Source organism: Phragmites australis, chromosome 3, assembly GCF_958298935.1.
Source record: "Phragmites australis chromosome 3, lpPhrAust1.1, whole genome shotgun sequence".
Classification (NCBI taxonomy): domain Eukaryota; kingdom Viridiplantae; phylum Streptophyta; class Magnoliopsida; order Poales; family Poaceae; genus Phragmites; species Phragmites australis.
The window spans coordinates 15,462,855-15,486,082 of NC_084923.1; the positions used below are offsets into that span (position 1 = coordinate 15,462,855).

The 23,228-nt window shown below is 43.3% G+C and overlaps 2 protein-coding genes across 5 annotated transcripts; one reads left to right on the forward strand and one right to left on the reverse strand.

The window, feature by feature from the left end:
- The first annotated feature begins 3,262 nt into the window (after positions 1 to 3,262).
- Positions 3,263 to 5,346, forward strand: LOC133912383 (calmodulin-1). The gene is made up of 2 exons (XM_062355079.1): positions 3,263 to 3,464; positions 4,722 to 5,346. The coding sequence occupies exons 1-2, from the start codon at positions 3,389 to 3,391 to the stop codon at positions 5,093 to 5,095; spliced, it is 450 nt and encodes a 149-aa protein (XP_062211063.1). The 5' UTR covers positions 3,263 to 3,388; the 3' UTR covers positions 5,096 to 5,346.
- A 3,365-nt stretch (positions 5,347 to 8,711) lies between these two features.
- Positions 8,712 to 14,394, reverse strand: LOC133912384 (CBL-interacting protein kinase 31). 4 transcript variants are annotated; one of them, XM_062355081.1, is made up of 15 exons: positions 14,263 to 14,394; positions 12,618 to 12,859; positions 11,753 to 11,815; positions 11,541 to 11,612; positions 11,300 to 11,407; positions 11,125 to 11,205; positions 10,980 to 11,033; positions 10,758 to 10,883; positions 10,585 to 10,674; positions 10,198 to 10,320; positions 9,995 to 10,105; positions 9,750 to 9,863; positions 9,556 to 9,612; positions 9,395 to 9,469; positions 8,712 to 9,133 (listed from the first exon to the last, which is right to left on the reverse strand). In XM_062355081.1, the coding sequence occupies exons 2-15, from the start codon at positions 12,807 to 12,809 to the stop codon at positions 9,050 to 9,052; spliced, it is 1,350 nt and encodes a 449-aa protein (XP_062211065.1). In that variant the 5' UTR covers positions 12,810 to 12,859; positions 14,263 to 14,394; the 3' UTR covers positions 8,712 to 9,049. The 4 variants fall into 4 exon arrangements, with proteins under 4 accessions (XP_062211065.1, XP_062211064.1, XP_062211066.1 ...); XM_062355080.1 differs by having other exon boundaries at positions 12,618 to 12,862; positions 14,263 to 14,377; XM_062355082.1 differs by lacking the exon at positions 14,263 to 14,394 and adding an exon at positions 13,690 to 13,869.
- Between the last annotated feature and the right edge of the window lie 8,834 nt (positions 14,395 to 23,228).

The window sequence follows — 23,228 nt, forward strand, 5'->3', positions numbered from 1 at the left end:
TGGTCTCAAATCCTAAAGAAACAAAGAAATGGAAAGCGAAAAGGGATGTATGTGTTGCGATATATGGCCTAGCCTATTTATTTTTAAGAATAATTCTCACTAAATCTAAAAGGCTCATTATGAAATTGAAAGTGGTAGGTCTAGTCTTATATTGCTGGTGGAATTAGAGGGAGACTAATTTGTAATGAGTTATGTCCTTCACTCCCTTAGTACATACGGATGAGAGGACTAGAAAGTCACACACGCTAGCTCACTCATCTCACCGTGGCTGTGTTGCAGGCGCAAGTAGGTGCAGAAAAATGGTCCACGATTATTTACATAAATCATATCAATTAAAAGTTTGATCGTGACACGTCTCAACCACGCGACCTCTATATATATCTACCGTTCGTCGTCACAAAAAATATATGCAATGTTCGTAGTCTTCTTCTTGTTCACCTTCACCTTCTGCATCGATATCGTAGGGATTTGTGTCTCTCGCTGATACCGATTGGTACGTTCGTTATGATCAACTTTTATTTAGTCATATTTATCATACTGAGCAGTACTTTGATGTTCTTGTTAGCGAGTATATTTGAGAGTTATATGTGCAATTATGTTACATACATATCTACTTTATACTGTCTCTACATCATGATGTTAGTCTATCAGTTTTTTCATAATTTATTAGAAATTAAATTAAATTCAAAAGTATGCATTTTTCCAACCGTATGTGCGGTCCGAGCCCAATTCAGGACTCCTCCCCAGCTATAACCGGGCCCATTTGGAACGCAGAAGAAAGGCAGGCAGGAGCAGGGCCCATGCTCATGCTCACTTTCGCAAAAGAAAGCTTCGTCTCGATTTACTCTGCCACTGGCCGCTTTCATGGAGTAAGCCGCCATGACTGGTGGCATCCGGAATCCGGATCTTTGAATCAGATTTCACCTTGACCAGATCCCAAGCTTCCTCCCTGACGCGGTGATGCCCAAGAAGCGATCCAAATCATGGCGGGATTTTTTACTTTCCCTAAAGGTAAAAGCAAGCTGATGATGCTGCCGACCGCCATGAATGGCGACTCCCTCTTCCAGTCTTCCTCTTCCTCAAAGCATGAGTGGAAGCTCGAAGCTATGTGCAGGTGGGCCCACGAGACAGGATAGTCTGAACAACTTGGGCCGCAGGCCCATAGCCCATCGGACCAGCAACGGTACGCGTACGTGACGTGGCACCGACATTTTAAACTGAGGGAATTCAAAAATGGAAAAAAGGGCACTCCGCGTCCGAACCGCGTCGGGGGTAGTACGGTAATCTCTGCTGCTTGGAAAACTGAAACATGCCGCCCCTCGTTGGAAGTCATGGGCAGTTGTACTGTACCACATGGCTGCATGTTCCAAGAATTCACAAACCTACCCTCCTGCTTCGTGATGCCAGCGTTTTTTCCTCTCTCCAAGCACCTAGTAATATTCTCTATCGTATAAACTACGAGTTGTCTCTTGTCTCTTACGCCGTATCTTTCCTTATTCTCTATATATCTAATGAAAATTTTTAAAATTTAAATAATTTGTTTATTTGTATCTTTCAGTCATGTTCTCTAACCTCCCTGTCTGTTACCGACTATAGATATAAAATTTATTTTAATAATAAAAATAAATAAAAAAAATATTAAAAATTAGCAGATAATGTTCTCTCCTTTTTCAGATATATCTAAAATCAAAATACAATATCACTCATGATATATTCGTTTGACAGTGCTATTATGCCATATCCACATCTTTATATCTTGAGTTTATACTTAATATTATCGTGTCTAATATTTATATTTATTTTACAACGCATGAGCACCTGACACACATACACCTATCTGCACGACTAAGTCTACTATGAGATTATCCTGCTGTATGATTTTTGCGTGGTGATACTATTCCCATGTTGTTTTCCAAAAGAAAAAATGCATTCCCATGTTTCCTATTTGCAATCGAGTAAAAGAAGAAAAAAAACAGAATCACAACCACAACCACACGTTTCTTCTCTGGAAGTTCACTCACGTATGTTCATAGAAGGGCAGTACAATTGAGTTGTAAACCCCATGGCACCGTCCTATCAAATGCGGAGAAGTAAATATACCGGTAGTGGTAATGCCAGTTGGGAAAACTCAACACGAAAAGGCTCTTTGATGTTCCAGTGATTAATATTTGCATTGAAATGGAATGCACCATCCGTGTTATATCAACTAGTACGGTGATACTCATATTAGAGATGTAAATTAATTAATATAAAAATATCTACCGAATCTCTTTAGTTCAATTAATTGTATTAATTTTTAAAAAAAAATTAACTTAAAAATAGTATTATTAATTAAACTAAAAAGAAGATTAATATTTTTTATTCACCAATTTACACCTCTAACCCGTATGCCTCTAGTAGCGGTGCTAAAGTTACGTGATGCCACACATAGAAAATCTCAAAGGCAACTGTATATCGTTATTGAGGTAAATCTTAAGACCATCTTCAGCAGCTACTTTATATTTTTATCCTCTAAAACATTATTACAACATCTTTTATTTTTTTCATCTCCAGCAGTTACTCTATTTTTTACGTTCTACTCCTCTTTTTTCTCTCTTCGGGCCCGCTGTCAACCTCTGTGAACAATACGGCTACAGTAACAGACATTGTTTTCCCATTCGGACCCACTGTCAGTCTTTTTAGTACTGTTGCTACAGTACTGTTACAGTATTACGGGTGCTACAGTAGGTCCGCAGATTTGCTGTTCCGTTTTCTCTCTCCGCAGTACTGTAGCGACACTATAGCGCGTTGTAGCGTCAGGTACCGACTCTGCTGGAGTTGCTACAGTGCACCGAAAAAGTACTGTACTAACCGGACTTAAAAATACCGATTCTGCTCGAGACGGTCTAAGCCACCCATTTTGGCAAGACCCTACAAATTTCAACTAAACTTGACATGCCAGCCTGGACAAGATCAACGTTGAGGGTTGATTCCTAACGTGATAGATGCGCGCGCGCACCAGCACACGACGTCGACAGCAAGTCGCCAGATCAGGCACGGTCCCAGCTCTCGAGGCCATGTCTCAATCGGCGACCGTTTCCGCGAGTCGCTTGCTGGCATCGTGTCCTTCCAGCCTGTGTGCGTGCCAAGGGGAGAGGCAGCATGATTAGGGGGAGAGAGGGGCAGTTTGGGGAATTCGCGGCGCGGCGTTAACGGGGAGGGCGTGGACGGCGGAACGGAGGCGACGGACGGAGTGCGTGCGCGTATAAAGCCCGGTCGGATTCCCCTCGACGCACCCCTTCCATCCTCGCTGCGACGCTGCCTGCCTGATCTCTCCAGCCAGCCCCGACCCCGTTCGTCCGCCCCCCCGCCCGCTGCTCGGCGCGAGGAGAGAAGCCTAGAAGAGGCCATGGCGGACCAGCTCACCGACGACCAGATCGCCGAGTTCAAGGAGGCCTTCAGCCTCTTCGACAAGGACGGCGACGGTAAAGGACACCTCCTTCCTGTTCTTGCTTCTGCTGTTTCTGCGATCTGTATATACGTGTTCCAGACTCGTAGCTGCCGAATACGTTCTCGGGAAAAGAAAAAAAAAACGTGTACCTCGCCTGTTCTTCAGTTTCGTATGAAACCCATGGACTCCGCATCTCGTACATGACCAGGTCCAGTGTCGAATGTTAAAGATCTCGTGTTACGCGTGCCCCCATCAAAATTTTACTCCGTCCCGGCGTCCGGTAGCCAGATTCTACCGGGCGGTAAATCTTTAGGAGCGTGAGCAGAAGACGAATCAGGCAGCGAAAAGCGCCGTTGGGAATCTAGATCGATGTGATTGGGGAACGCCTCGCCTCGGATCCAGATTTGGCGAGGCAGTTGGGCTTAGATCCGGCCCGGCCGTGGACCAAGTCAGGCAGGCTGGCTCCTCGCGGTCGTTTTATTTGTAGGCAGTAGGTAGGCTATATGTTGGGGTTGGTTTGGTCATGGCAGCAGCCTAGCAGGCAGGGACACCATGACTGGTCTACCATTACAATGCACACGACCTCTCTTTTGACTAACATTATTCGTTGTGCCTGTGGATTGGGGGCTTATATAGATCCAAGGATCTGAAGCAATGGAGAGAACTGTTTTTTTTTTTTTTTTTGGAAAAGAGATGGAGGGAACTGTTTAGGTTTTGGATAGTCCTGATAATGGGTTTCGGCATGTGCATATTTCAGTTCTGCCCTTTGGTACATGATGTGACTCGATGGTTATAACACCATGGTTTGGTTTCATGATTATGGATTTATGATAACCTCCATATTTTAGGCATGATGATTGTGACATCGCATTATAGATGTGTATAATCGAATAGGAATGATGCTCAGTTGGTCGGTATGAATTATGCTCGAAGAAGCTTGTTTAGTGACGATTTTTTTCCTTCCAACATCAAGTAAATCTATTTACTTCAGTCGAAAGACTCGGAGGGTCATGGCTTAGCTGTCAGCTTGGAGTTGGACAAATGGTTTGCTGACCATACACCTTATGAATCGTGTTCCACAGCTAGACACCGCGATTTTGAATCATTGTCTTCCTTTTTTTGTCTGATTTCAGTTGCTTCTGAGACTCTTCTTTCATGTATGATTTAGTTATGTTTGTTGTCACTTTGACTAAAAATGTGATAACTACTAAAATAGTCAAGCTGGTGACTTATTGAACTCTCACTGGTTTATGAATCGATCTGAAGTTGGTCTCTGTGGTCCATTGGACAGGTTGCATCACTACCAAGGAGCTGGGGACTGTCATGCGTTCTCTGGGTCAGAACCCAACCGAGGCTGAGCTCCAGGACATGATCAACGAGGTCGATGCTGACGGCAACGGCACCATCGACTTCCCCGAGTTCCTCAACCTCATGGCCCGCAAGATGAAGGACACCGACTCCGAGGAAGAGCTCAAGGAGGCCTTCAGGGTGTTCGACAAGGACCAGAACGGCTTCATCTCCGCTGCCGAGCTCCGCCACGTCATGACCAACCTTGGCGAGAAGCTAACCGACGAGGAGGTCGACGAGATGATCCGTGAGGCCGACGTCGACGGCGACGGCCAGATCAACTACGAGGAGTTCGTCAAGGTGATGATGGCCAAGTGAGCCGTGGTAATGGTATACCCCAACCGGGAGGAGGAAACCGTGCATTGCATATTAGTAAGGAATGCAGCTCTTGTTTCCTCCTCTTCCCTGAAGAACCGTACTAGCTGTAGCTGCTGAGCATTTAAGCCCGTCTGCCACCCTATCTCCACTGTGTCATCGAACCTCTTGCTTCCTGTGTGAATCTGTAAGGCTTTGCTTGTTCTGGACCCTGATTGCGGTTGAATCCAGTTTGTAGTTCTATTTGTTCATCATATCTGCTCGAATCCTTTGCTACCAGGACAGGTAGTTACTTTGCATTCTGTTGTCAGATGCTGCTGCTTGGTTTGTGAGGAAACATTATGTTCTCTCGAAGGATCAAATCATGCGGTCAGCACTCGGCAAGCATGTGGAATGCTGATCCGAAAAGTCTGGTCGCATGTGAAGCGTCCCTATTGAGTGCAATGTTTGGCGAAGTTAGACCGGGTTCTGGTATGCAACTTGCAAGGAAGATGCTGCCTGGTAGGTGATGTTCTTCCCAGACTACTCATTTCGTCGGGTTCTGGTTTGCAACTTGCGATGGAGATGCTGCCTGCCTGGTAGGTGATGTTCTTCAGCGGTGAGAGGAACGGGGTCCCCGTATTCCTCATGGATCTACTATTAAGACTCGATTTTCCTCCAATAAAGTTTAGGTTTTGCTAGAGTTTCCTATGGTGGTTGAGATGGTGTGGCGACTGTGTAAGATTTTCTCCACCTCTTCTCCGGCAACTATCAAGGTCATTGATAGTGGCAAGTGGCAACTCCGACGAAGCATGCAGGAGGTTAATTTTTCTCCATCTTTCTGTAATTGGGTTGAAGAACTCTATCATCCATTTGTGTGTAAGGATGGGAAAAAATTGAAAACCGAATATAGAAACCGAAACTGATTCGAAATAATCGATTTTTATAGTTTGTTCAGCATTCGGTTTATTGTTCAGTTTTCAAAGTCGTGTTGTTCGATTATCTGATTTAATTTTGGCTTCTAGACTTATAAACCAAACAAACTGTATAAACTGAAATATACATAGAACTCCATTCGTCAACTCCTAAGGCACACAAAATCCCGCCTAAACCGCCAAGGCCCAAGACACTCACGTACCTCCTCGCATGGCCTGGCTTAAGACTATTTGAATTAGTATGTTAGACTTATTATGATTTTTTTATGTCGTATGCCTTTATGGCTATATTTGTATTGCAATGATATCTCAGGTATGTCTCTACCGAGCTATGTAGAAATTTTGGTTTCAAACAAAAAACCGAAGAAATCAAACCAAAAGATATCAGTTATCTAGGTTTATGTTTGCTTTTTCTCTAAGGTATTTTGGTTTTTAGTTTCCAAAAACCGATTTTTAAAAAAATCAACAAACCGAACCGAACCGTAATAACTACATTAACAAATTTTGTTTCTAGGTACCGAATCCGTAGAGAAAGGTGACATTGAATTTGATCATTTACCTCCTCTAGCGATGATACCACCTATGATTTTTGATAAAATAGTAGGATTATCCTTTACTGGTTATATATTAAATAAAAGAAAAGAAAATACATAACAAAGTTAAATTACAAACCAAAGATAAAAAACAGAAAAAAAACTTCAACAGTTTATTCTGAAGAAACAAGTCATTGATATATAATATCCACTCTAGATGGTTTTGCTTTGTGAATAGCACGGACAAATTCCTTCGTGAATAGGGTCCAAACAGCTTCAATAGTGGGAGCAGATTTATTGAAAATTCAATCATTTTGGATGACCCAAATGCTCCAGCACATAAGAGTGATGACTTCCATTCCAAAAGGGATTGCAAGCTTCTTTCTGAATCTCCTGAAACTCTACATTAGAGTAAAGCTAGAAAGGAAACGAAGATGAAGCAAAGTCCAGCAGTTTGTTACAAAATTGCAAGAGAGGAAGATGTGGTATCTTGTTTCTTCCGTCCGCAAAATATAAAGATCACATGAATACAAAGGAAGATACATATTTTTATATCGGAGGAGTTCCCTTGTGTTAAGTCTGTCCTTTAGAAGCATCCAATAGAAAACTTTATACTTCATCTGACAACAAGATTTCCAATTCCATTTGAAGATAGAATGAATGGGCCTGTGTCCCATTAGAATTTTATAGGCTTTGCTAGCAGACTAAAAACTATTTCTCCTAATATAACTCCAAGTGTAATTCTGACTATTGAAATTTAAGATTGTCAAATGACCCTGAAGCTCTTAAAATTGTTCATAACCTTGAACCGAAAGGGGAAAATTAAAACCTTCCGCAAGAGTATTCAGATGGTAGGCCGCATGAAGCATGATTCTTCCATCTTTGGCAAAAGAGTATAGCTCCAAAAAAGATTGTTGGGCTACTAGTTCGCACCAATGTCTTCCAAAAAAAAAAAGAACAGAAGTACCATTTTCAATCAAGGGAGTGGCAATTCCTTTATAAACATCAAGCAATTTAACAGTATGTCTCCACCAAAAAGTTAATTTTCTAGGAGAAGAATGCAAAGTAACATTCTTATAATAACTATAAAAAAAGATATACCCAAGGCAAATCCTTCTTATTGTAGAACTCTATGAAGATTTTTAAGAAGAGCCTCATTTTGAGTTCTTAATTTTATGATCTTAAGATCACCTTTTTTTCTCGGTCTACAAACCATTTTCTACGAAGCTAAAACCGGCTTTTTACCATTAACATCAGAGCCTCGCCAGAGGCAATGTCTTCTATAACTGTCGATTTATTTTATAACGGCTGATGGAATCTTAAGAATACATATCTAATAGGATGGTAATGAAGACTGAGCAATATTCATCATCTCAAACTGACCAGCTTATGTTAGAAAGGTTGAAGTACAAATCAATCTCCTCTCAGACATTTTAATGAGAGGTATTAAATGTTCCAATCTAAGCTTAGTACTGTTCAAAGGGAGCTCAAGATAAGTGAAAGGTTAAACCTCTTTCTAACAATTAAAAGTTTTTGATAGAATTTTTATTTTCTCATCTATGACATTAATGGAACCATGACTGATTTACTGTAATTTATCTTTAAGCCTATAAAAACAACAAATACATTGAGCAAAGTTTTGAGAACAAATAATTACTTTTGATAAACTTAGAATATAAGAAGCGTGTCATTAACATATTGAATCACTCAAAAGTCAGAAACAACCTCAATTTAAATTGGCAAACAAAACAAACCAAGATTCTTAACTTTATTTAAAATACTCTACAACAAATTAGCAGCTAAGACAAAGATCCTTATCGTACTCCTCTTTTATAATAAAACATCTTTCCTAGCATTCCATTTAAAAGCACTGAAGAGATTTTACATTTCACAATATCTGATATTAAGAAATCCAGCGCTGACCAATTCGGAGGCCTTTTCAAAAGATGATACCACTTATGTTAGTTTAGAGTCTCAAATACGCCTTGACAGCGGATCCAACGTTTTGGCTGTTATGGCTATCTAAGGGTTGGTGTTTTTTTGTCAGAGTTTATACAAAGTTTGGACTCTAGTTTCTGACGGAGGTTACCGAAGGTGAAGAAGAGGACCATTCAGCCATTCAGCATCATCGACAAGGACCGGAGCACAATCTAACTAACATGTCCACGTATCTTCCAGAATAAAGAGAGGGGATTGAACTGACAAATAGGTACTCCCATACATCATCTGATTATACCATTACAACCCTAAAACACTACTACAGCTTTGTGGGTCCCATTCCATCTGCTTCCAGACCATAAATCGAACGAAATAACCGCATCAGTAAGCTCATCCACAACAGCCTTCACGGCGGTTATTTCATCAGAGCTTATCTGCCAACCAATCAAGGAAGGAACGAACGAACGAACTTGCTTGCAAAACTGACTCTGCAATGAACACTCATCATCTGGAGGAGGAACTATGTACAGGGAAAGCTAGCGCCGGCCTCTGAAAGCTCGGAAGAAGCCGCTTCACGCCGACGCGCTGTTGCTGTCGACCTCGCCGTCGCACTTCCACACGACATCCTTCAGCTGGGTCGACAGAGTTCTGTAGAACTGTTGCAAAGCACAATTGCTTTAGCTACTTGATTTACTCCTAGTAAACAGTGCTATGAAAGATAACTTAAATTCGTTAGGAAAATAACACAAAACCCAGGATCTGCAAAACTGATGTATAATCGAAGAAAAGCGAACGGTAATACAGCTTAACTATGCTATTTGGATTTCGCATGCATATTCATATTTAATGCTACGGCTTACTTTATAGAGAACTGCATAAAGAAGGATCATATGGCCAGAATTACTCGAGACTAGTACCTTTTGGAACTCCAGAGTATCCCCCTTTGCTTTCTTGAGTTCAACCACGTGTAGGGATGGGGCTATTTGGAAAACCTAAAGGTTGTCATACAAAAACAATCTGGATGAGTGTTTATTCTTCAATGCTTAAACTATTTTGTTAACGCGGTGTAACCACTTACTTCAGTTGCAACATTGAGATTGCCTTTTCTCCCTGCTTTTGGGTTCTCCATCCGCATCTGGAAAGAACAAAATACAAATTGATTAGGATTAAAATCTCTAGTAACTTCAACATTCTTGCCAGATTTTACACCATAAGTTGAAAGTAGTAAGAGAAATATTGTATATGTAAACAGTAATCAACAGGAATGTGTACCTTATAATTTTTCCTCTGAACGTCAAATCCGAGTGGTTTTGCAGCTTCTTCGATCTTTGAAATGATTTCTTTTGGAGGACATTGTGAGGTGAATCTTGTCTCTCTCTTATACTCCTGTCACCAAAAAAGAAGAAATAAGCTTATCGTAGTGATATGTAGTTTCTAAAATATGTCATCAGCAACATGCAGGTAATAGAATGTGAAAGCCTAACATTGACAAATCTAAGAAGATAACTATTTCTGACCTTCTTTGTCTCAAACAAATTGTCCAGATTCAGTGCCTGGTTCAGTGAAATCAGTTCAAATGCATTCATTGAGGTTGGCTGATCTTCAGTTTCCTCTTTCACATGCTTGTCCTGGTAAACGCATCAATTATGTAGAGTTAATCACTTAATTCCGACCACAAAAAGCTTAATACTTTAAACAAGAAACAGGTCACTTGACTCACTTCTGAGTCACCAAAAGCAGCGTCGACATCATCCAAGCTAGTTTCATATTTCTCGTCAAATACAGGCGGCTTGTATCCCTTTCTGAACCAAGGATCCTCCAGTATCTGAGGAATGGTGATCCGCTGTTCAATATTCGAAAGCAACAAAAGGCAGGTAAGTTGGAATTCCACAAATACATCTCACCATTCAAATATTAATGAAACGACTCGGTAAACAAAACAGATTCAAGGTTAGCCAGGAATTCGGTTTCCAGTCTGGAAGATCTGTTGAGTCCTAGCTGTATATTTAAAGTTATTGGTTGTGCATCATGCTTACAGTTTTGATAATTGGTTAGCTAATATATAATCCATTGCAAAAACTACGCTCCAAAGTTAAATGGTACTTACAGTTGTAGGATTGGGATCAAGAATTCTGGTAACCAGTTTCTTAGCTCCAGCGGAAAACCAAGAGGGACAGGTAAACTGAGCTTCTGAGATCTGTGATTGCAAAAGGAGTAATCAGAGGTAATAAATAATAATAACATCTTGGTTCTATCATGCTTCATTTTCATGTATGTTACCTTTTTATATAGGGCGATGATGTTTTCATCCTCAAAAGGTAAATACCCGGCAAGAAGAACAAAGAGGATTACTCCACAAGACCAGATATCTGCTGTTGCACCATCATAGCCTCCATCCTCGATCACCTACAGCGATCCAATACAAGTATTAGTTAGACAATCTTGTTTAATTCCAGAGTGCAATTAAAACACGATTATTCTATGATAATAATAAAAATTTACCTCAGGAGCGACATAGTTGGGAGTTCCACATGTCGTGTGAAGCAGACCGTCAGCCTTTAGAGTCAAAGGAATGAAATGCAGTCAACATAAGAACAAGATACAACTGTTATCGAGAATTTATCAGAAGTAATTTAGCCAATGGTACCTTCACTTGCTCAGTTAAAGCACTTAAACCAAAGTCAGATACTTTGAGATTTCCAGCACCATCAAGCAACAAATTCTCTAACTGCAAATGCAGGTTAAGCATAATTGTGTCACTTGTCTGCTCTTCTGTGCATAATTTATTATCGAAGAACACGGCAAGGAAATTAAGGCTTTACCTTCAAGTCTCTGTGATACACTCCCCTACTGTGGCAATAATCAACTGCATTGATCAGTTGCTGAAAGTATCTGCGTGCTTCATCCTCCTTCAACCTCCCACTAGTAGCCTGATTGCGAGGTTGTTGCATAATAGCAAATAGAATTAATCAAAACATGATCGTGCAACTTGAATAAATGGTCTGGCTTATGGCAATATAATTTTGAGCGCTTCAAACGGATAAATGATATAATGGCACCTACAATGATTTCAAAAAGCTCTCCACCAGTAACATATTCCAGAACAATGAAAATTCTTGCTTTACTTCCCATCACCTGAGACAGAAGGCAAAATTTCAGCCAAATAGTATCAGAGTATAGGCATGAATAGAACATATTTCTGGTCTACAAAGAAACACATTTACAGAAAGATGCAGTGATATATCTTGAAGCGTTGATAATTTTTCGGAGCTTACCTCATACAGTCGAACAACATTAGGATGCTTTACTAACTTCATGGTACATATTTCACGTCTAATCTGCATTGAATTTAGGACAGTATCAGCATAGAGATATCAAGTAGATAGTGGAGATCTTAAGGGGGGAAACACATACAGCATGAGGCATTCCCTATACGAGAAGCATATTAAAAAATACATATGATATTTCACCATGAACTTGTGGGCTAACGAAAGTATTTGTCCGATAATTATATGGTTATGAAGTCAATCATGGAAGAACTGAGGACATGGAAACCCAGGAGGGCACTGAGGGAAACATATGCTTAAGTGTACAAACTGAAGACACTGTATTTTGTATTCAATTTGCACAAAGTTCAGACAGCAATTGGAAACAGCACAAGGCACCAGGAGAACATACTGAGTTGGTAGTATGACTTCAACTGGAAGATCACCATGTAGATATATCTCGATGGCATGCAAATATGTAGACATAGAATCATTTCTTAATTGAAGTTACATCTTCCTATGCTCCCATGCTGACACGGCAACATCCAAGGAAGAAAATTCTTTCTCCACGTTGCTCCTTTGATACAAAGATGTAAGTGATGGTAGTGAAGTTTGACCAAAGAAAAGCACAGATTGCAATGGCGCACACGATCAACAAGTTATGAAATGTTAACTATTAGGAATGACGATAAGGTTGGCTGCATGGTAGACTGAACATTTCACAATGTATAGAAGTCATTACGGCTTACGGAGGGAGCACAAGACTTTTAACCACGGTATGTCTAATTAACTTTAGTTTGGCATATGAGTCATGATATGGACACATAAAAAGTAACTACTGCGTGGTCTTAGAAAGGAATTGCCTGATACTGACCTGTTCAACCAATCTGTGCTTCTGAACCTTCTCCTTGTCAAGGATTTTGATGGCAACAGGTTCCCCATTTTCAGTGTTCTTCGCAAACCGGACCTTCGCGAAGGTTCCTTCCCCAATGGTCCGTCCGAGCTCATACTTCCCAACACGGCGCTTCACCTTTGGTGATAATGCAGCTCTCTTAGCCCTGTACATCTTCCAAGAAACAAAAGTTCCTATGAACCTTCAAGCTATTCTTCAGACACCTGCTATTGTTCAATGAACCAATACTTGAATTAGTATCTTGAAAAATTAGCCATTCAAATATGTAAGAGACAAGCTCTCGCAAGCAAAAGGAAGAACACACAAGAAAGGAGCGGAATGAGATTATACGTGAAGTTTCATTTTGATTGAATCTGATGGCAGATTTGGAGAAAAGTGAGGTAACATGACAGATGACACAAAGCTCCCACACAAGATTATCCTCTTCAAAGCAAGAACTAGATCACGTTACGTATGTGAACATAGATCTGATCACACTAACACCATCTTGTACAAGATGAGGATCAAGCGCCAGTACTCAACAGATCTCCAAAAGAAATAAGTAGGAAATAAAAAATTATGAAAAATATTAAATGGCAGGTGGATAGTGCACTGATCCGAATGAACTCTAGAAGTTAGAACATAAACATCGTGGGCCCTTTCAATAAACAATAAAAATAGAAACTGACGGGCAATGACTCACAGACAAAATTAACAAAGGGTTCACGAGTTCTACACACATTTAATATACTGTTTCTCAGCATTAAGTGTTTCCGTTTAATAAAACCTTTCAATCCCTAACATTCGAGTAAACAGAGAAATATATTCTTATACCACCCTTCCAAGAAGCAGTTTTTGTGTTGTTTCCCAGAAAGCAAAAAGGAGAAGGGAAAGGGCGCAGCCTTCTTGAAATCGTAAATTTTCTCTAGGAATCTCGCGAACACTGATCAAAATGATATAAAATGAATAGACACTCCAAAAGACTAAACCAGAATGACTCGATCCACTATGACTTCCCCAATATAAAAAGGTGGTAAAGACAGAGGCACACAACCTGAAGATTTTACCCAGAGAAAACACATGTGCCTGCAACCAGAAGGCGCAAAAGCAGCACAAGGGAAGCCTGCAAAAGGCTCAAGCCTTTTTCCAAGTAAAGCATTCAAAGTTCAAACCCTGGAAAGCATATGCCAGCCAGAGGCACTAGCATGTTCGCAGGTATATGCCAGACAGGAAACAACCACCACTCGCTGATTGATATGGATGAATCAGAACCAAAAATGAAAACTCAGTCCAAAAGGCACTTTACAGATATTGAAGAAACTAAGAAAAAAAGCAAAAAGGAGATGCCAGCTTGGGGGGAAGGCCACATATGAGCTGGAAATGCAAAGAGCAAAGGGGGATGCATATCTTGGACATGACAAGTCAAATGCCGCAAGAAATGATAGCAATTCGCAGAAAGTAGTAGGACAGGACACCAACACCTACTCTTTGCCCCCCCCCCCCCCACCCCCCCTCCAAACCCGCACTTTCAGAACTGCATCTAAAAAAAGAAAAAGCAAATGCAAAAAATTGCTGCAGTACAAAGCCACACAAGAAACGGATTCGGGGCAGGGACGCTGAACCTCACCTCCAGCACAGAGCGCAAACTGATCGGCGGACGCGAGGCGCTCGCAAGAACTCAAGGAGCAGCGAGGAAGAGTACTCGGTTCTTGTTGGAGGACGGTGGGCAGGGGAAGGAGAGAAGAGAGGGGTGGTGCTAATAAAGCGGTGGGCGTGGGGCGGTGTGTCACGTGTTGTAGGCCTGTGGCAGCCCGCCAAGAAAGCGACAGGGTGGGGGTGAGCAACAAAAGTTCGTTTGATTGCGCTTGCCACTTCCCTGGCCCATTTCAGGTCCGAAGGGCCGGTTGCGTTCTATCCTATACATTTTTTTAAGTCACTATTAGTTTTTCTTCTACATTGAAGATTAGAGTAGAAGATATTCGTGCTCCGAAGGCAGAGATTGGTAACAGATCTTACGAAGTGGCTATTCCGCGTCTATACGCAGTTACTATTTATACTGCATATATTCCTTAGTTATAACTCGAAACACTGTGAGTTACAACTTGTTAGGTAGAACAGTTATAACTTTACGTCCAAAAATGCATAATTGTAACACGAGAAGCTAACATTGTGAGTTACAATTTGTTATTCGCACTACGCACATCCTCAGTTACAACTCGAAATATTGTGAGTTACAACTTATTAGGTAGACTAGTTACAACTTCACATAAATGAATAATTGCAACACGAGAGGCTAACACTATGAGTTACAACTTGTTATTCGCACTGCGTACATCCCCCAGTTACCACCCGAAACACTGTGAGTTACAACTTATGGGGTGTACGCAGACATGAACTACAGTGAGCATACCTGCAGAATATATATTGAAATGAACAGCATCCGACAGTGTTCGCTTTTATTGATATAGTAGAAAAATATATAAAAATATGAACCTAAAAAATCAGAAGAAAAAAATAATAAACACGAAAAATAAAACAAACAATCAATTGCAGCAACTAACTACATGGCCGTTTGGACATATGACCACAACAAGCGTCGACAACCAAAACGAACCACCATGATATCACCCGCAACATCGCCGAGAGCACGGCTGCCCATCACCGAACCGACCACCGGCAAGCAGGACCATCCACCATCGAGCCACCGTGCCCTACAAGGCTACCACCACCGCAACAACCGAACACCGGCCACCAATAACGGAGCACCATCTGACCACCAAAACACTAGATAGCCGAGCACCAAACTAGCTGCCGCCATGTGGGGCTACCCGCCACTGTGGTGCCAAGCCGCCACCAGTCCCAACACATCTCGATTCGCCCTCGCAATCGTCGAAACCCCGATCTTGACCGAGCGTAGAGGAAGCTGTTGCAAAGCTGACTGCATCGCACCAAGAAGGCCGTTGTTGTGCGGGATCCATTATCGTAGTGCCGCTGCATCACCGCACATACCCATTGACCAAAACATCGCACGAGATCCGGTCACCTCTGAGGCCACCTCAATCATCGCCTCGATCACAGCGCGTGGGCGCCGCCCACACCCGTCGCTGGAAACCACACTTCGGATCCAGTTTGCCTTACCATCAGAGGTGCGCAGCCCGCCCTGCAACTCGTACAAATACTCCTTCCATCGAGCTGCCACCAAAATCACGGTCGCACCACGCGGACATATGCTCAAATGCTGCCAGCAACACCGACCCAACTCCTTAGTGAACTCTAACCTCAAAACTCCTCCGCCGCCTCCACTCCTTGCGACCACCGAAATCGCTGTTGTCACAAGCGCCACACCGATCGTCGAGCTTGCCGCTGCAAAGCACGCCTCTAGCCACCGCCCGTTTTCACCGTCAGCGCATCCTCGACTGAATCTGGTTAGCTCCACGTGGATCCAGCTGGCCTAAACCGGATCTAGTTGTAGTCATCGATGCGACATCCCCAAGAAGCTCTACTGAGGGAGCCAACCGCGCACCCTATCACCGTCGTCACACCCCAGTCGACCGCTTGTCGTCATCTCTCCACGCGGAGTGCGCCCCGCAGCACGAGCTTGACTAGCTCTGCACCGCCTCCGTCCGACAGCTCCCACGCCTAATGAGAACTGATTGTCCTGGGCACGGTGATGCCAGATTTGGTCAAAACCACGCTCGTCGACGTCGGATCTAACTACCCTGGCTGTCATAGACGCCCCTACTACCGCCCCTTAAGACGCCACGAGGGAGAGGACAGCGATGCAGACAGAAAGCAGCCCCGTCGTCGTTGTCCTTGTGGCCTCACGGACTTTCGACGGCCCACTCAGACGACGGCAAGGGGGGACGCCGAGAGAAGGGCTGACGGAAAGACGGGTTTGGTGGCCGTCAACTCTCTCTCCGCTGGAGCGATGCGGGGCAGGGTCCTATAGTTTCATCATACAGTGGTATATTATAATTAGTTGCACTGTTGACTCTTGACCCATGCGTACATATATGGATGAGTAATCGTGTGCTCGTTCAGAAAAAAGAAAATGTTTAGTCGCTGAACAAGTTCTTGTCGTGGGAATTTTATTTTCTGCAGGTCGGTGCAACCAAAATGAGCGAATGATAGAACCAAACGGCATTGTCAATAAAGCTGCTGGACCCTCGTAGCATTGGTTTTGGTTGGGTTGTTGGCGACACCAAGGGAGCAAAGCAGCGATCACACAACCACCAAAATTTCAGAATTTTCTTTCGTTCTGCAGTTGCTCGAAATGGTTACTGCCTGCCGCTTGCTCTGACGGGATGTGTGGTCCGCGCAGGTGAAAGCCTGAAGCGTGGCGCCTCGGGATGCCAGAGAGTGGGAGAACGGAAATGGATAGTTTTTAGGACTAAAATGGATTAATTATAGACCGCTGAAGGCCATAAAAAATTGGTTAAATGGAAGGAAATTGTTTCTTTTTGAGGAAAAAAGATTACGCCAACTGGATCGACGAGACCGAACCGAGTGTTGTTTCTGAGCTTGATCGACGGGAGGCGAGGGGAATGTCTGATCTGGAGCATACCTGCAAGTCTGTGCTAACATCCAAACTCCTACGCATATATAGACCTCAAATTGAAACGAAAAGAAATTCCAAAAGAAACAAGTGACCTAGTTAGATCATTTGCGAGGAGAGAGAAGGAAAAAAGAAACAGAGAAATCTGAATGGAGAAGCTGCCTCAACAGTAACAAACAACAGTATAGCAGTAAACTAAAAGATTCCGCGCGGTAAACCTGCAAGACGGACAACCACAAACTGGGTGGAACCTGCATCACATGCATATATACTGTATCCACCACCGTTCACCGGGCGAAAGGTTTTCACATCGCCATCCGAGATGCCACTTTGGACCACGCCCACATGGCTATAGTTTCACTCCATCTAGCTGCACGCCTTTGATCGATTCAGTTGGGCACATATGTTTCTTCTACTTGGAAAGTTTGCGAGTCCGGAGCATGGGCCTGCTGCTGCCCCCTGGAGAAAGGGCTCTCCAGCACACAATGTAGGGTCTGATGATCCCCGTGCTATTTCAGTACATGTTTAGGTGCGCTCGCGACTGTACGCGCCTAAAAGTTTCGTCATTTTGTTCGAGGCAGACGTGAGCTCGATCAGGCGGTGGTCTTCAGTTTCTCAATTCTAGCGCGCGCGCTATGATGGTTCTGCCTATCCATTGGCAGGTCCAGAGCTTCTGTCGTTGATCTCGGGGTGGAAGAAAACAATGGCCACTCGCACAAGCAAGATCTCCTGGCTATCATTGAGCCATGTCGCACAGAGAATAGTTGGAAATGCGCAGGGTTAAATCACGATATTTTGTTCCAGATCGCAGCCTTTTTCTACCTTTGCCATGTCTGCTAGGGTCTGGAAGTAGACTACTGACGAGCGTAAACTTACGCTTGACGTCGCAACCTGCTGCTACCAGCTGGACCGAATGCGTTCAACATAGAGTTCCCGTAGCACCGAGAACCAGGAGTCGGAGAGCCTGAACCTCGTCAGTCCCGTCCAGGGACTGTGCACAAGGAAGCTTCCTGGCAGCTTCATGCATGGCCTTTCATGCAACACAAGGCGTGGAGGTAGTTCGTACCGGACGAGTGAAAGCTCCATCGATCACCTGCTTTTTTTGTTAGCCAAAGTAAAGAGAAATACTAGTAACTGCTGCTACTAATGATTGTAAATGAATCTCAGGTGCTGGTAGCCACCACCTGGCCGTCGAGCATTAACTAATTCACAAAATCTAGCTCTCTGATTCGGCAAGCAGGGAGTAGATGCCAACACTGTATATATATATATATATATATATATATATATATATGTATATACATGTATATATATATATACATGTATACATATATACATGTATATGTATATACATATATATGTATATACATATATATGTATACATGTATACATATATATGTATATACATATATATATACATGTATACATATATATACATACATATATATATGTATACACATATATACATATATGTATATGTGTGATTTATATTTAATAATGAGATCTCATTTTTAATCTCGTTCCGGGTCACTGAAATGTCAGGGCCGAGCCTACCACCTTGTTGCCTCCAACTTTGAATGCTGGTACGAGGACACCGCTGTGCTGACGTGCGTGCAGAATTCGTTCCATCTTTAACGGCTAGCTCTAGGTAAGAAAACACTTATCAAAATTTATATATATTCCACTATTTACCATTTTCTATATCTCAAAATAGAGAGATGCTAGAGTGGGATCTAGCTTTATTATAAGTGTTCAATTACTCTTATCTTTAGTCACAAAGAGGTGCTGGAGGGTATTCAAGCCATCTTCCAATGTTAAGTCGTGCACTTTCCGATCAAGTACCTTGGTTCACCTTTATCGACCAAGAAGCTCCCGAAAACCCAACTTCAGCCGCTCGTGGAGTGCCTCGTAGGCAAGCTTCCTTCCTGGAAAGGGCCTCTGCTGCAAAAAAAGTGGCCGTCTTATATTAGTGAAGTCTGTCCTTTTGTCCATTCTTACATACACTCTTATGGCTGACAAACTGCCTGCATGGATAATCAAGGAGATCGATGCAATTCGTTGTAAGTTTCTTTGGTCGGGGACCGATGCGTCCGTGCGCGACAAGTGCGCTGTCGCGTGGGGTGCGGTTTGTAGGCTGTTGAAGTACGGCGGCCTCGGCGTTCCGAACCTCAAGCTTGCCGGATATGCTCTGCGTCTGCGCTAGCTTTGGCTGCAAAAAGTTGATCGTGATCGGGCTTGATCGGCCATGATCCTACAGGCCAAGTTAGATGTTCAAGCTCTGTTTAATGATTTTGTCTTTGTGCGCGTCGGTAATGGCGAGCATGCTCTTTTCTAGATGGATGCATGGCTCGGCGGGCAGTCGATTAAATCAATTGCTCCTGCAGTCTGGGCAATGATCAGTCATCGGGCAATCCGCACTCGAACGGTGGCTCAGGCTCTTCAAGGCCAGCATTGGATCCATGACATCAACGGGGCACTTTCTGCGCAGGCACTCATGGAATATATCCTGATCTGGTCTTGTCTTTCGGACTTTCAAATGGATGAGCATACTGAGGACGTCTTCATGTGGCAATGGTCCGCGGACAGGGTGTACTCGGCGCGCTCAGCATACGATTCTTCATCTCGGGGTTGTTGGCTTCCAAGGTGCCGACCGGATTTGGAGGACTTGGGCTCCACTCAGAATCAAGATTTTCATCTGGCTCGCTTCGCGGCGGCGCATGAGACATGGTCTAGATACTCACCCTACTTGTTGGCTTTGTGATGAGGCGTCTGAGACTACGGATCACATCTTGGTGGAGTGTTCTTTCTCTAAATCGTTCTAGTGGGAGACGCTCATGTGCGCTAGCCACACATGTGTGTTCCTCCCAAATGTCTTTCTACAAGATTGGTGGACACACATCGTCTCCCTGCACTCGACGACTATGCGGAGAGGAACCAACACACTCTTCATGCTTGTAGCTTGGCATCTGTGGAAGAAACACAACGCTGGGCTCTTCGATAGACCTCTACGGTGTCACAACTTCTAGACCGGATCATAGCGGAGGCTAAATTATAGATCTCGGCGGGCAGTACTCATCACTTAGGTTGCTTATTTGAGGAGTAGTCGGCTTAGGTGGGCAGCATCCGTATGTTGCTGGGCGAGGAGTTCTATTCTGCGCGTTGTCTTTTAATCTAACTTTATGTTCTTCTTCCTTTTAATATAATGATACGCATTCCTTTTACGTATTCCGAAAAAAAAAATAAGATCTTACTTATAGTATGGGCATGTCCTATTCTAACATATTTATCCTCCATAAGATATAAAAAAAATTATAAACGATAAGATTTATATAAAATTTAAGAAATATCCTCTCTCATCTAAATTTGGTGTTGTCTTTAATGGTTGGAGACGCCCTACAGGAAACGGAAACCGATTCGTAATGGACGAGCAGGCTGTCGTCAGCTCCTCGGCCGTACCCGACACCACGTACGTGCGCAGTACTGCCGCTGCTGAACCGCCCGTTGTTTTTCACTTTCACCAACGCGTCACGTGACGTCCCCCGGTCGCCTACGTGGCTGAATATTAGGACGAACCGGACCGGTCCAGTCAGCAAGCGACGTCACCCTCGGCCCCGGATAGGATGGGATTGGCAGGAGGAAGCTTCCTGGCAGCTGCGCGGGGCGGGGTGGGGGAGCGCTACCGGAAAGCGGCTGTGCGCCTGTGCCATCGGCAGGTGGGGAAAACGACGCGGGCCGTCGCTTGGCTGCCTGGCTGGCTGGCTGGCGCGCGGTGAAACGCAATCACCCAGCCACGGCGCGCCGATGCATATCCGGGAGTGGGGCCGATTCGTACGGCCCCATCTCGTGGGATGGGCGCCCCGCAGGCACGGCACGCTCTCCCAAGTCCCTATCGGTGGCCCGTGCTTATCTTGATTTCCCAGACTCCGCAGCGGGTGGCTGGCGCCGTGCCGGCCCGAGGTTTCTCGTTCTCTGCTTGGTGCCATGGTGTTGGGTGCGCGCCTCCTGGTCGCGCCGGGTTGGAAACACCGGACGGGCGGACGGACGTGCGTGCCCTGGGGCGGAATTCTGCGGCCTGTGGGTAGGAAAGAGATTTTATAAGACTCGCGTCAAAGATCTTATAAGATTTTATCTTTTGAAAGATAAGATTTTATATAATTTTCTTTCCGGTCAAAAAGGCCGGCCGACTGGCGGCGTGCAGTGCAGCCGCCGCCCGAGCTGTACGGTCGCGTTTCGGCTAAATGACGGCAGTGAGTGCGGTATTTTCTCATCATTGGGCGTCTCGGTGTGTCAGCCGCCTACGCTACGAGGAGCAGATTAGAATTCGCGTTTAAGTTCTCTGCTGCGCCTCGAAGGGCGTACGTTTCGGTCGTCGAGTGCTCTCGTGCATTCTGTGGGACGATGCCATCCTTTTTTCTGGTCGCACAAAGTGATTTGGCCTGTCCGGCAAGTGATAAGAATGTTAGAGAGACACAAACCAACCGAACCGTACGTTTCTGCCCGGTTATTTCATAGGAGCTACGTATATATTGTATCCAGTTTGTATAGTACGTCAAGTATGCCAAACTGCTCAACCTATATTGCTATATTGCTATAGTACTTCACTAGGCTCTGAGTCTCTGAGTCTCACACTTTAAACGGCTAAACGTTTCGTGGTCCTCGTGGATCTTGTCATACTATTTACTGTATTAAATATAAGTGATGTCGGGGCATATGCCATATAATAAGATCGAATCAAATACTCCGATTTACGTCTAGTCTGGATTAGAATAAAGAACTCGTGAATTCTGAATTGGAGGCCACATGACCAGAAATACGCCAGTCTGTGGCATGCACGTACGGGACTTCATGGCATTAAGGATTCTGTTTCTGAAAAGAAATGAGAGTGAAATTCAACGTTGAGTTGATCCGTCTCTCGCGGCTCCGCCCTGGGCACGCCGATCCTGTCTTTGAAAACAAAAAGGAAACCAGTGCAGTCTTCTATTTTTCTTTGCCCACTCGCAAGAATGGAGCTTCATTTTGTCTCAAGGCGTCGATAAATTCTTGTGAACAACCATGGTAACCTTTTCTCTTGACTTCACTTACGAATGGAGGCTGACCAGTGTATAGTTCAGTTTGTGTTCATGTAGGTTAGTCATATATCATGATATCAACCAACCAACTGCACCCCTCTAAAAATATATTAAAGCGGAGAAAAAATGTAATGTATTTTAAGCTGCACTATAGAAATCAATATCTACTCAACTGGTTGTAGGTAGCCTGGGAACCTTTTCCACATACTCCTACTAGCACTCTTGCCCGTACCTTTCATTTTTTTCCTAGAAGAATAATCACGCGTGTTTCTGTCTACTTCAGAGTTCTGGTATCACACCACGATTAAAAAACTCCACGCCGTACATGTTTAGTTAACCTATACTGCTCTTCTACTGCAAATATTTATATTTTCTCTCTCCTGCTTTCAAATTTTCTCACGACAGTTTGCCAATTCTACAGGACGATAAGAACCAGACCTAGGGACATGGTTCACAGGGACAGAATGAGTTGTTTGGAAGAGTGAATTACTGATGCATAAGCCTCCAAGCAACACGTCACGATGTAACCCATGCATATCATTAGCTTAAGATGAGACCTACAATTTAGACATCTCATTCCATTACTGATAACGTTAATATACTGATTAATGAAAATAATTTAGGATCTTACTATTTCTAATTGGAGGCTTATTTTAGAGAAATCTTAGAAATTTTAAAAAAGCAACACATCGGACTATCGATTTTTAAACCGTAACCATCATTGATAACCATAGCCATTAGATTGTCTAACACATTTTTAAATTATTCACCTTTATTATTATAAAAAAAATTAACCTTAAGTATCCCTAATACATGCTTCTAAATGACCTACCTACGCTATTCTGAAAAAACTAATCAAAAGAACCTAAATATCTGTTTTTAAATTACCACATCTAACATTATACCAAATTAACCCAAAACACACATGCCTTGCAACGTTCTATGTGCTTTTTATCTAAAGATTAATTT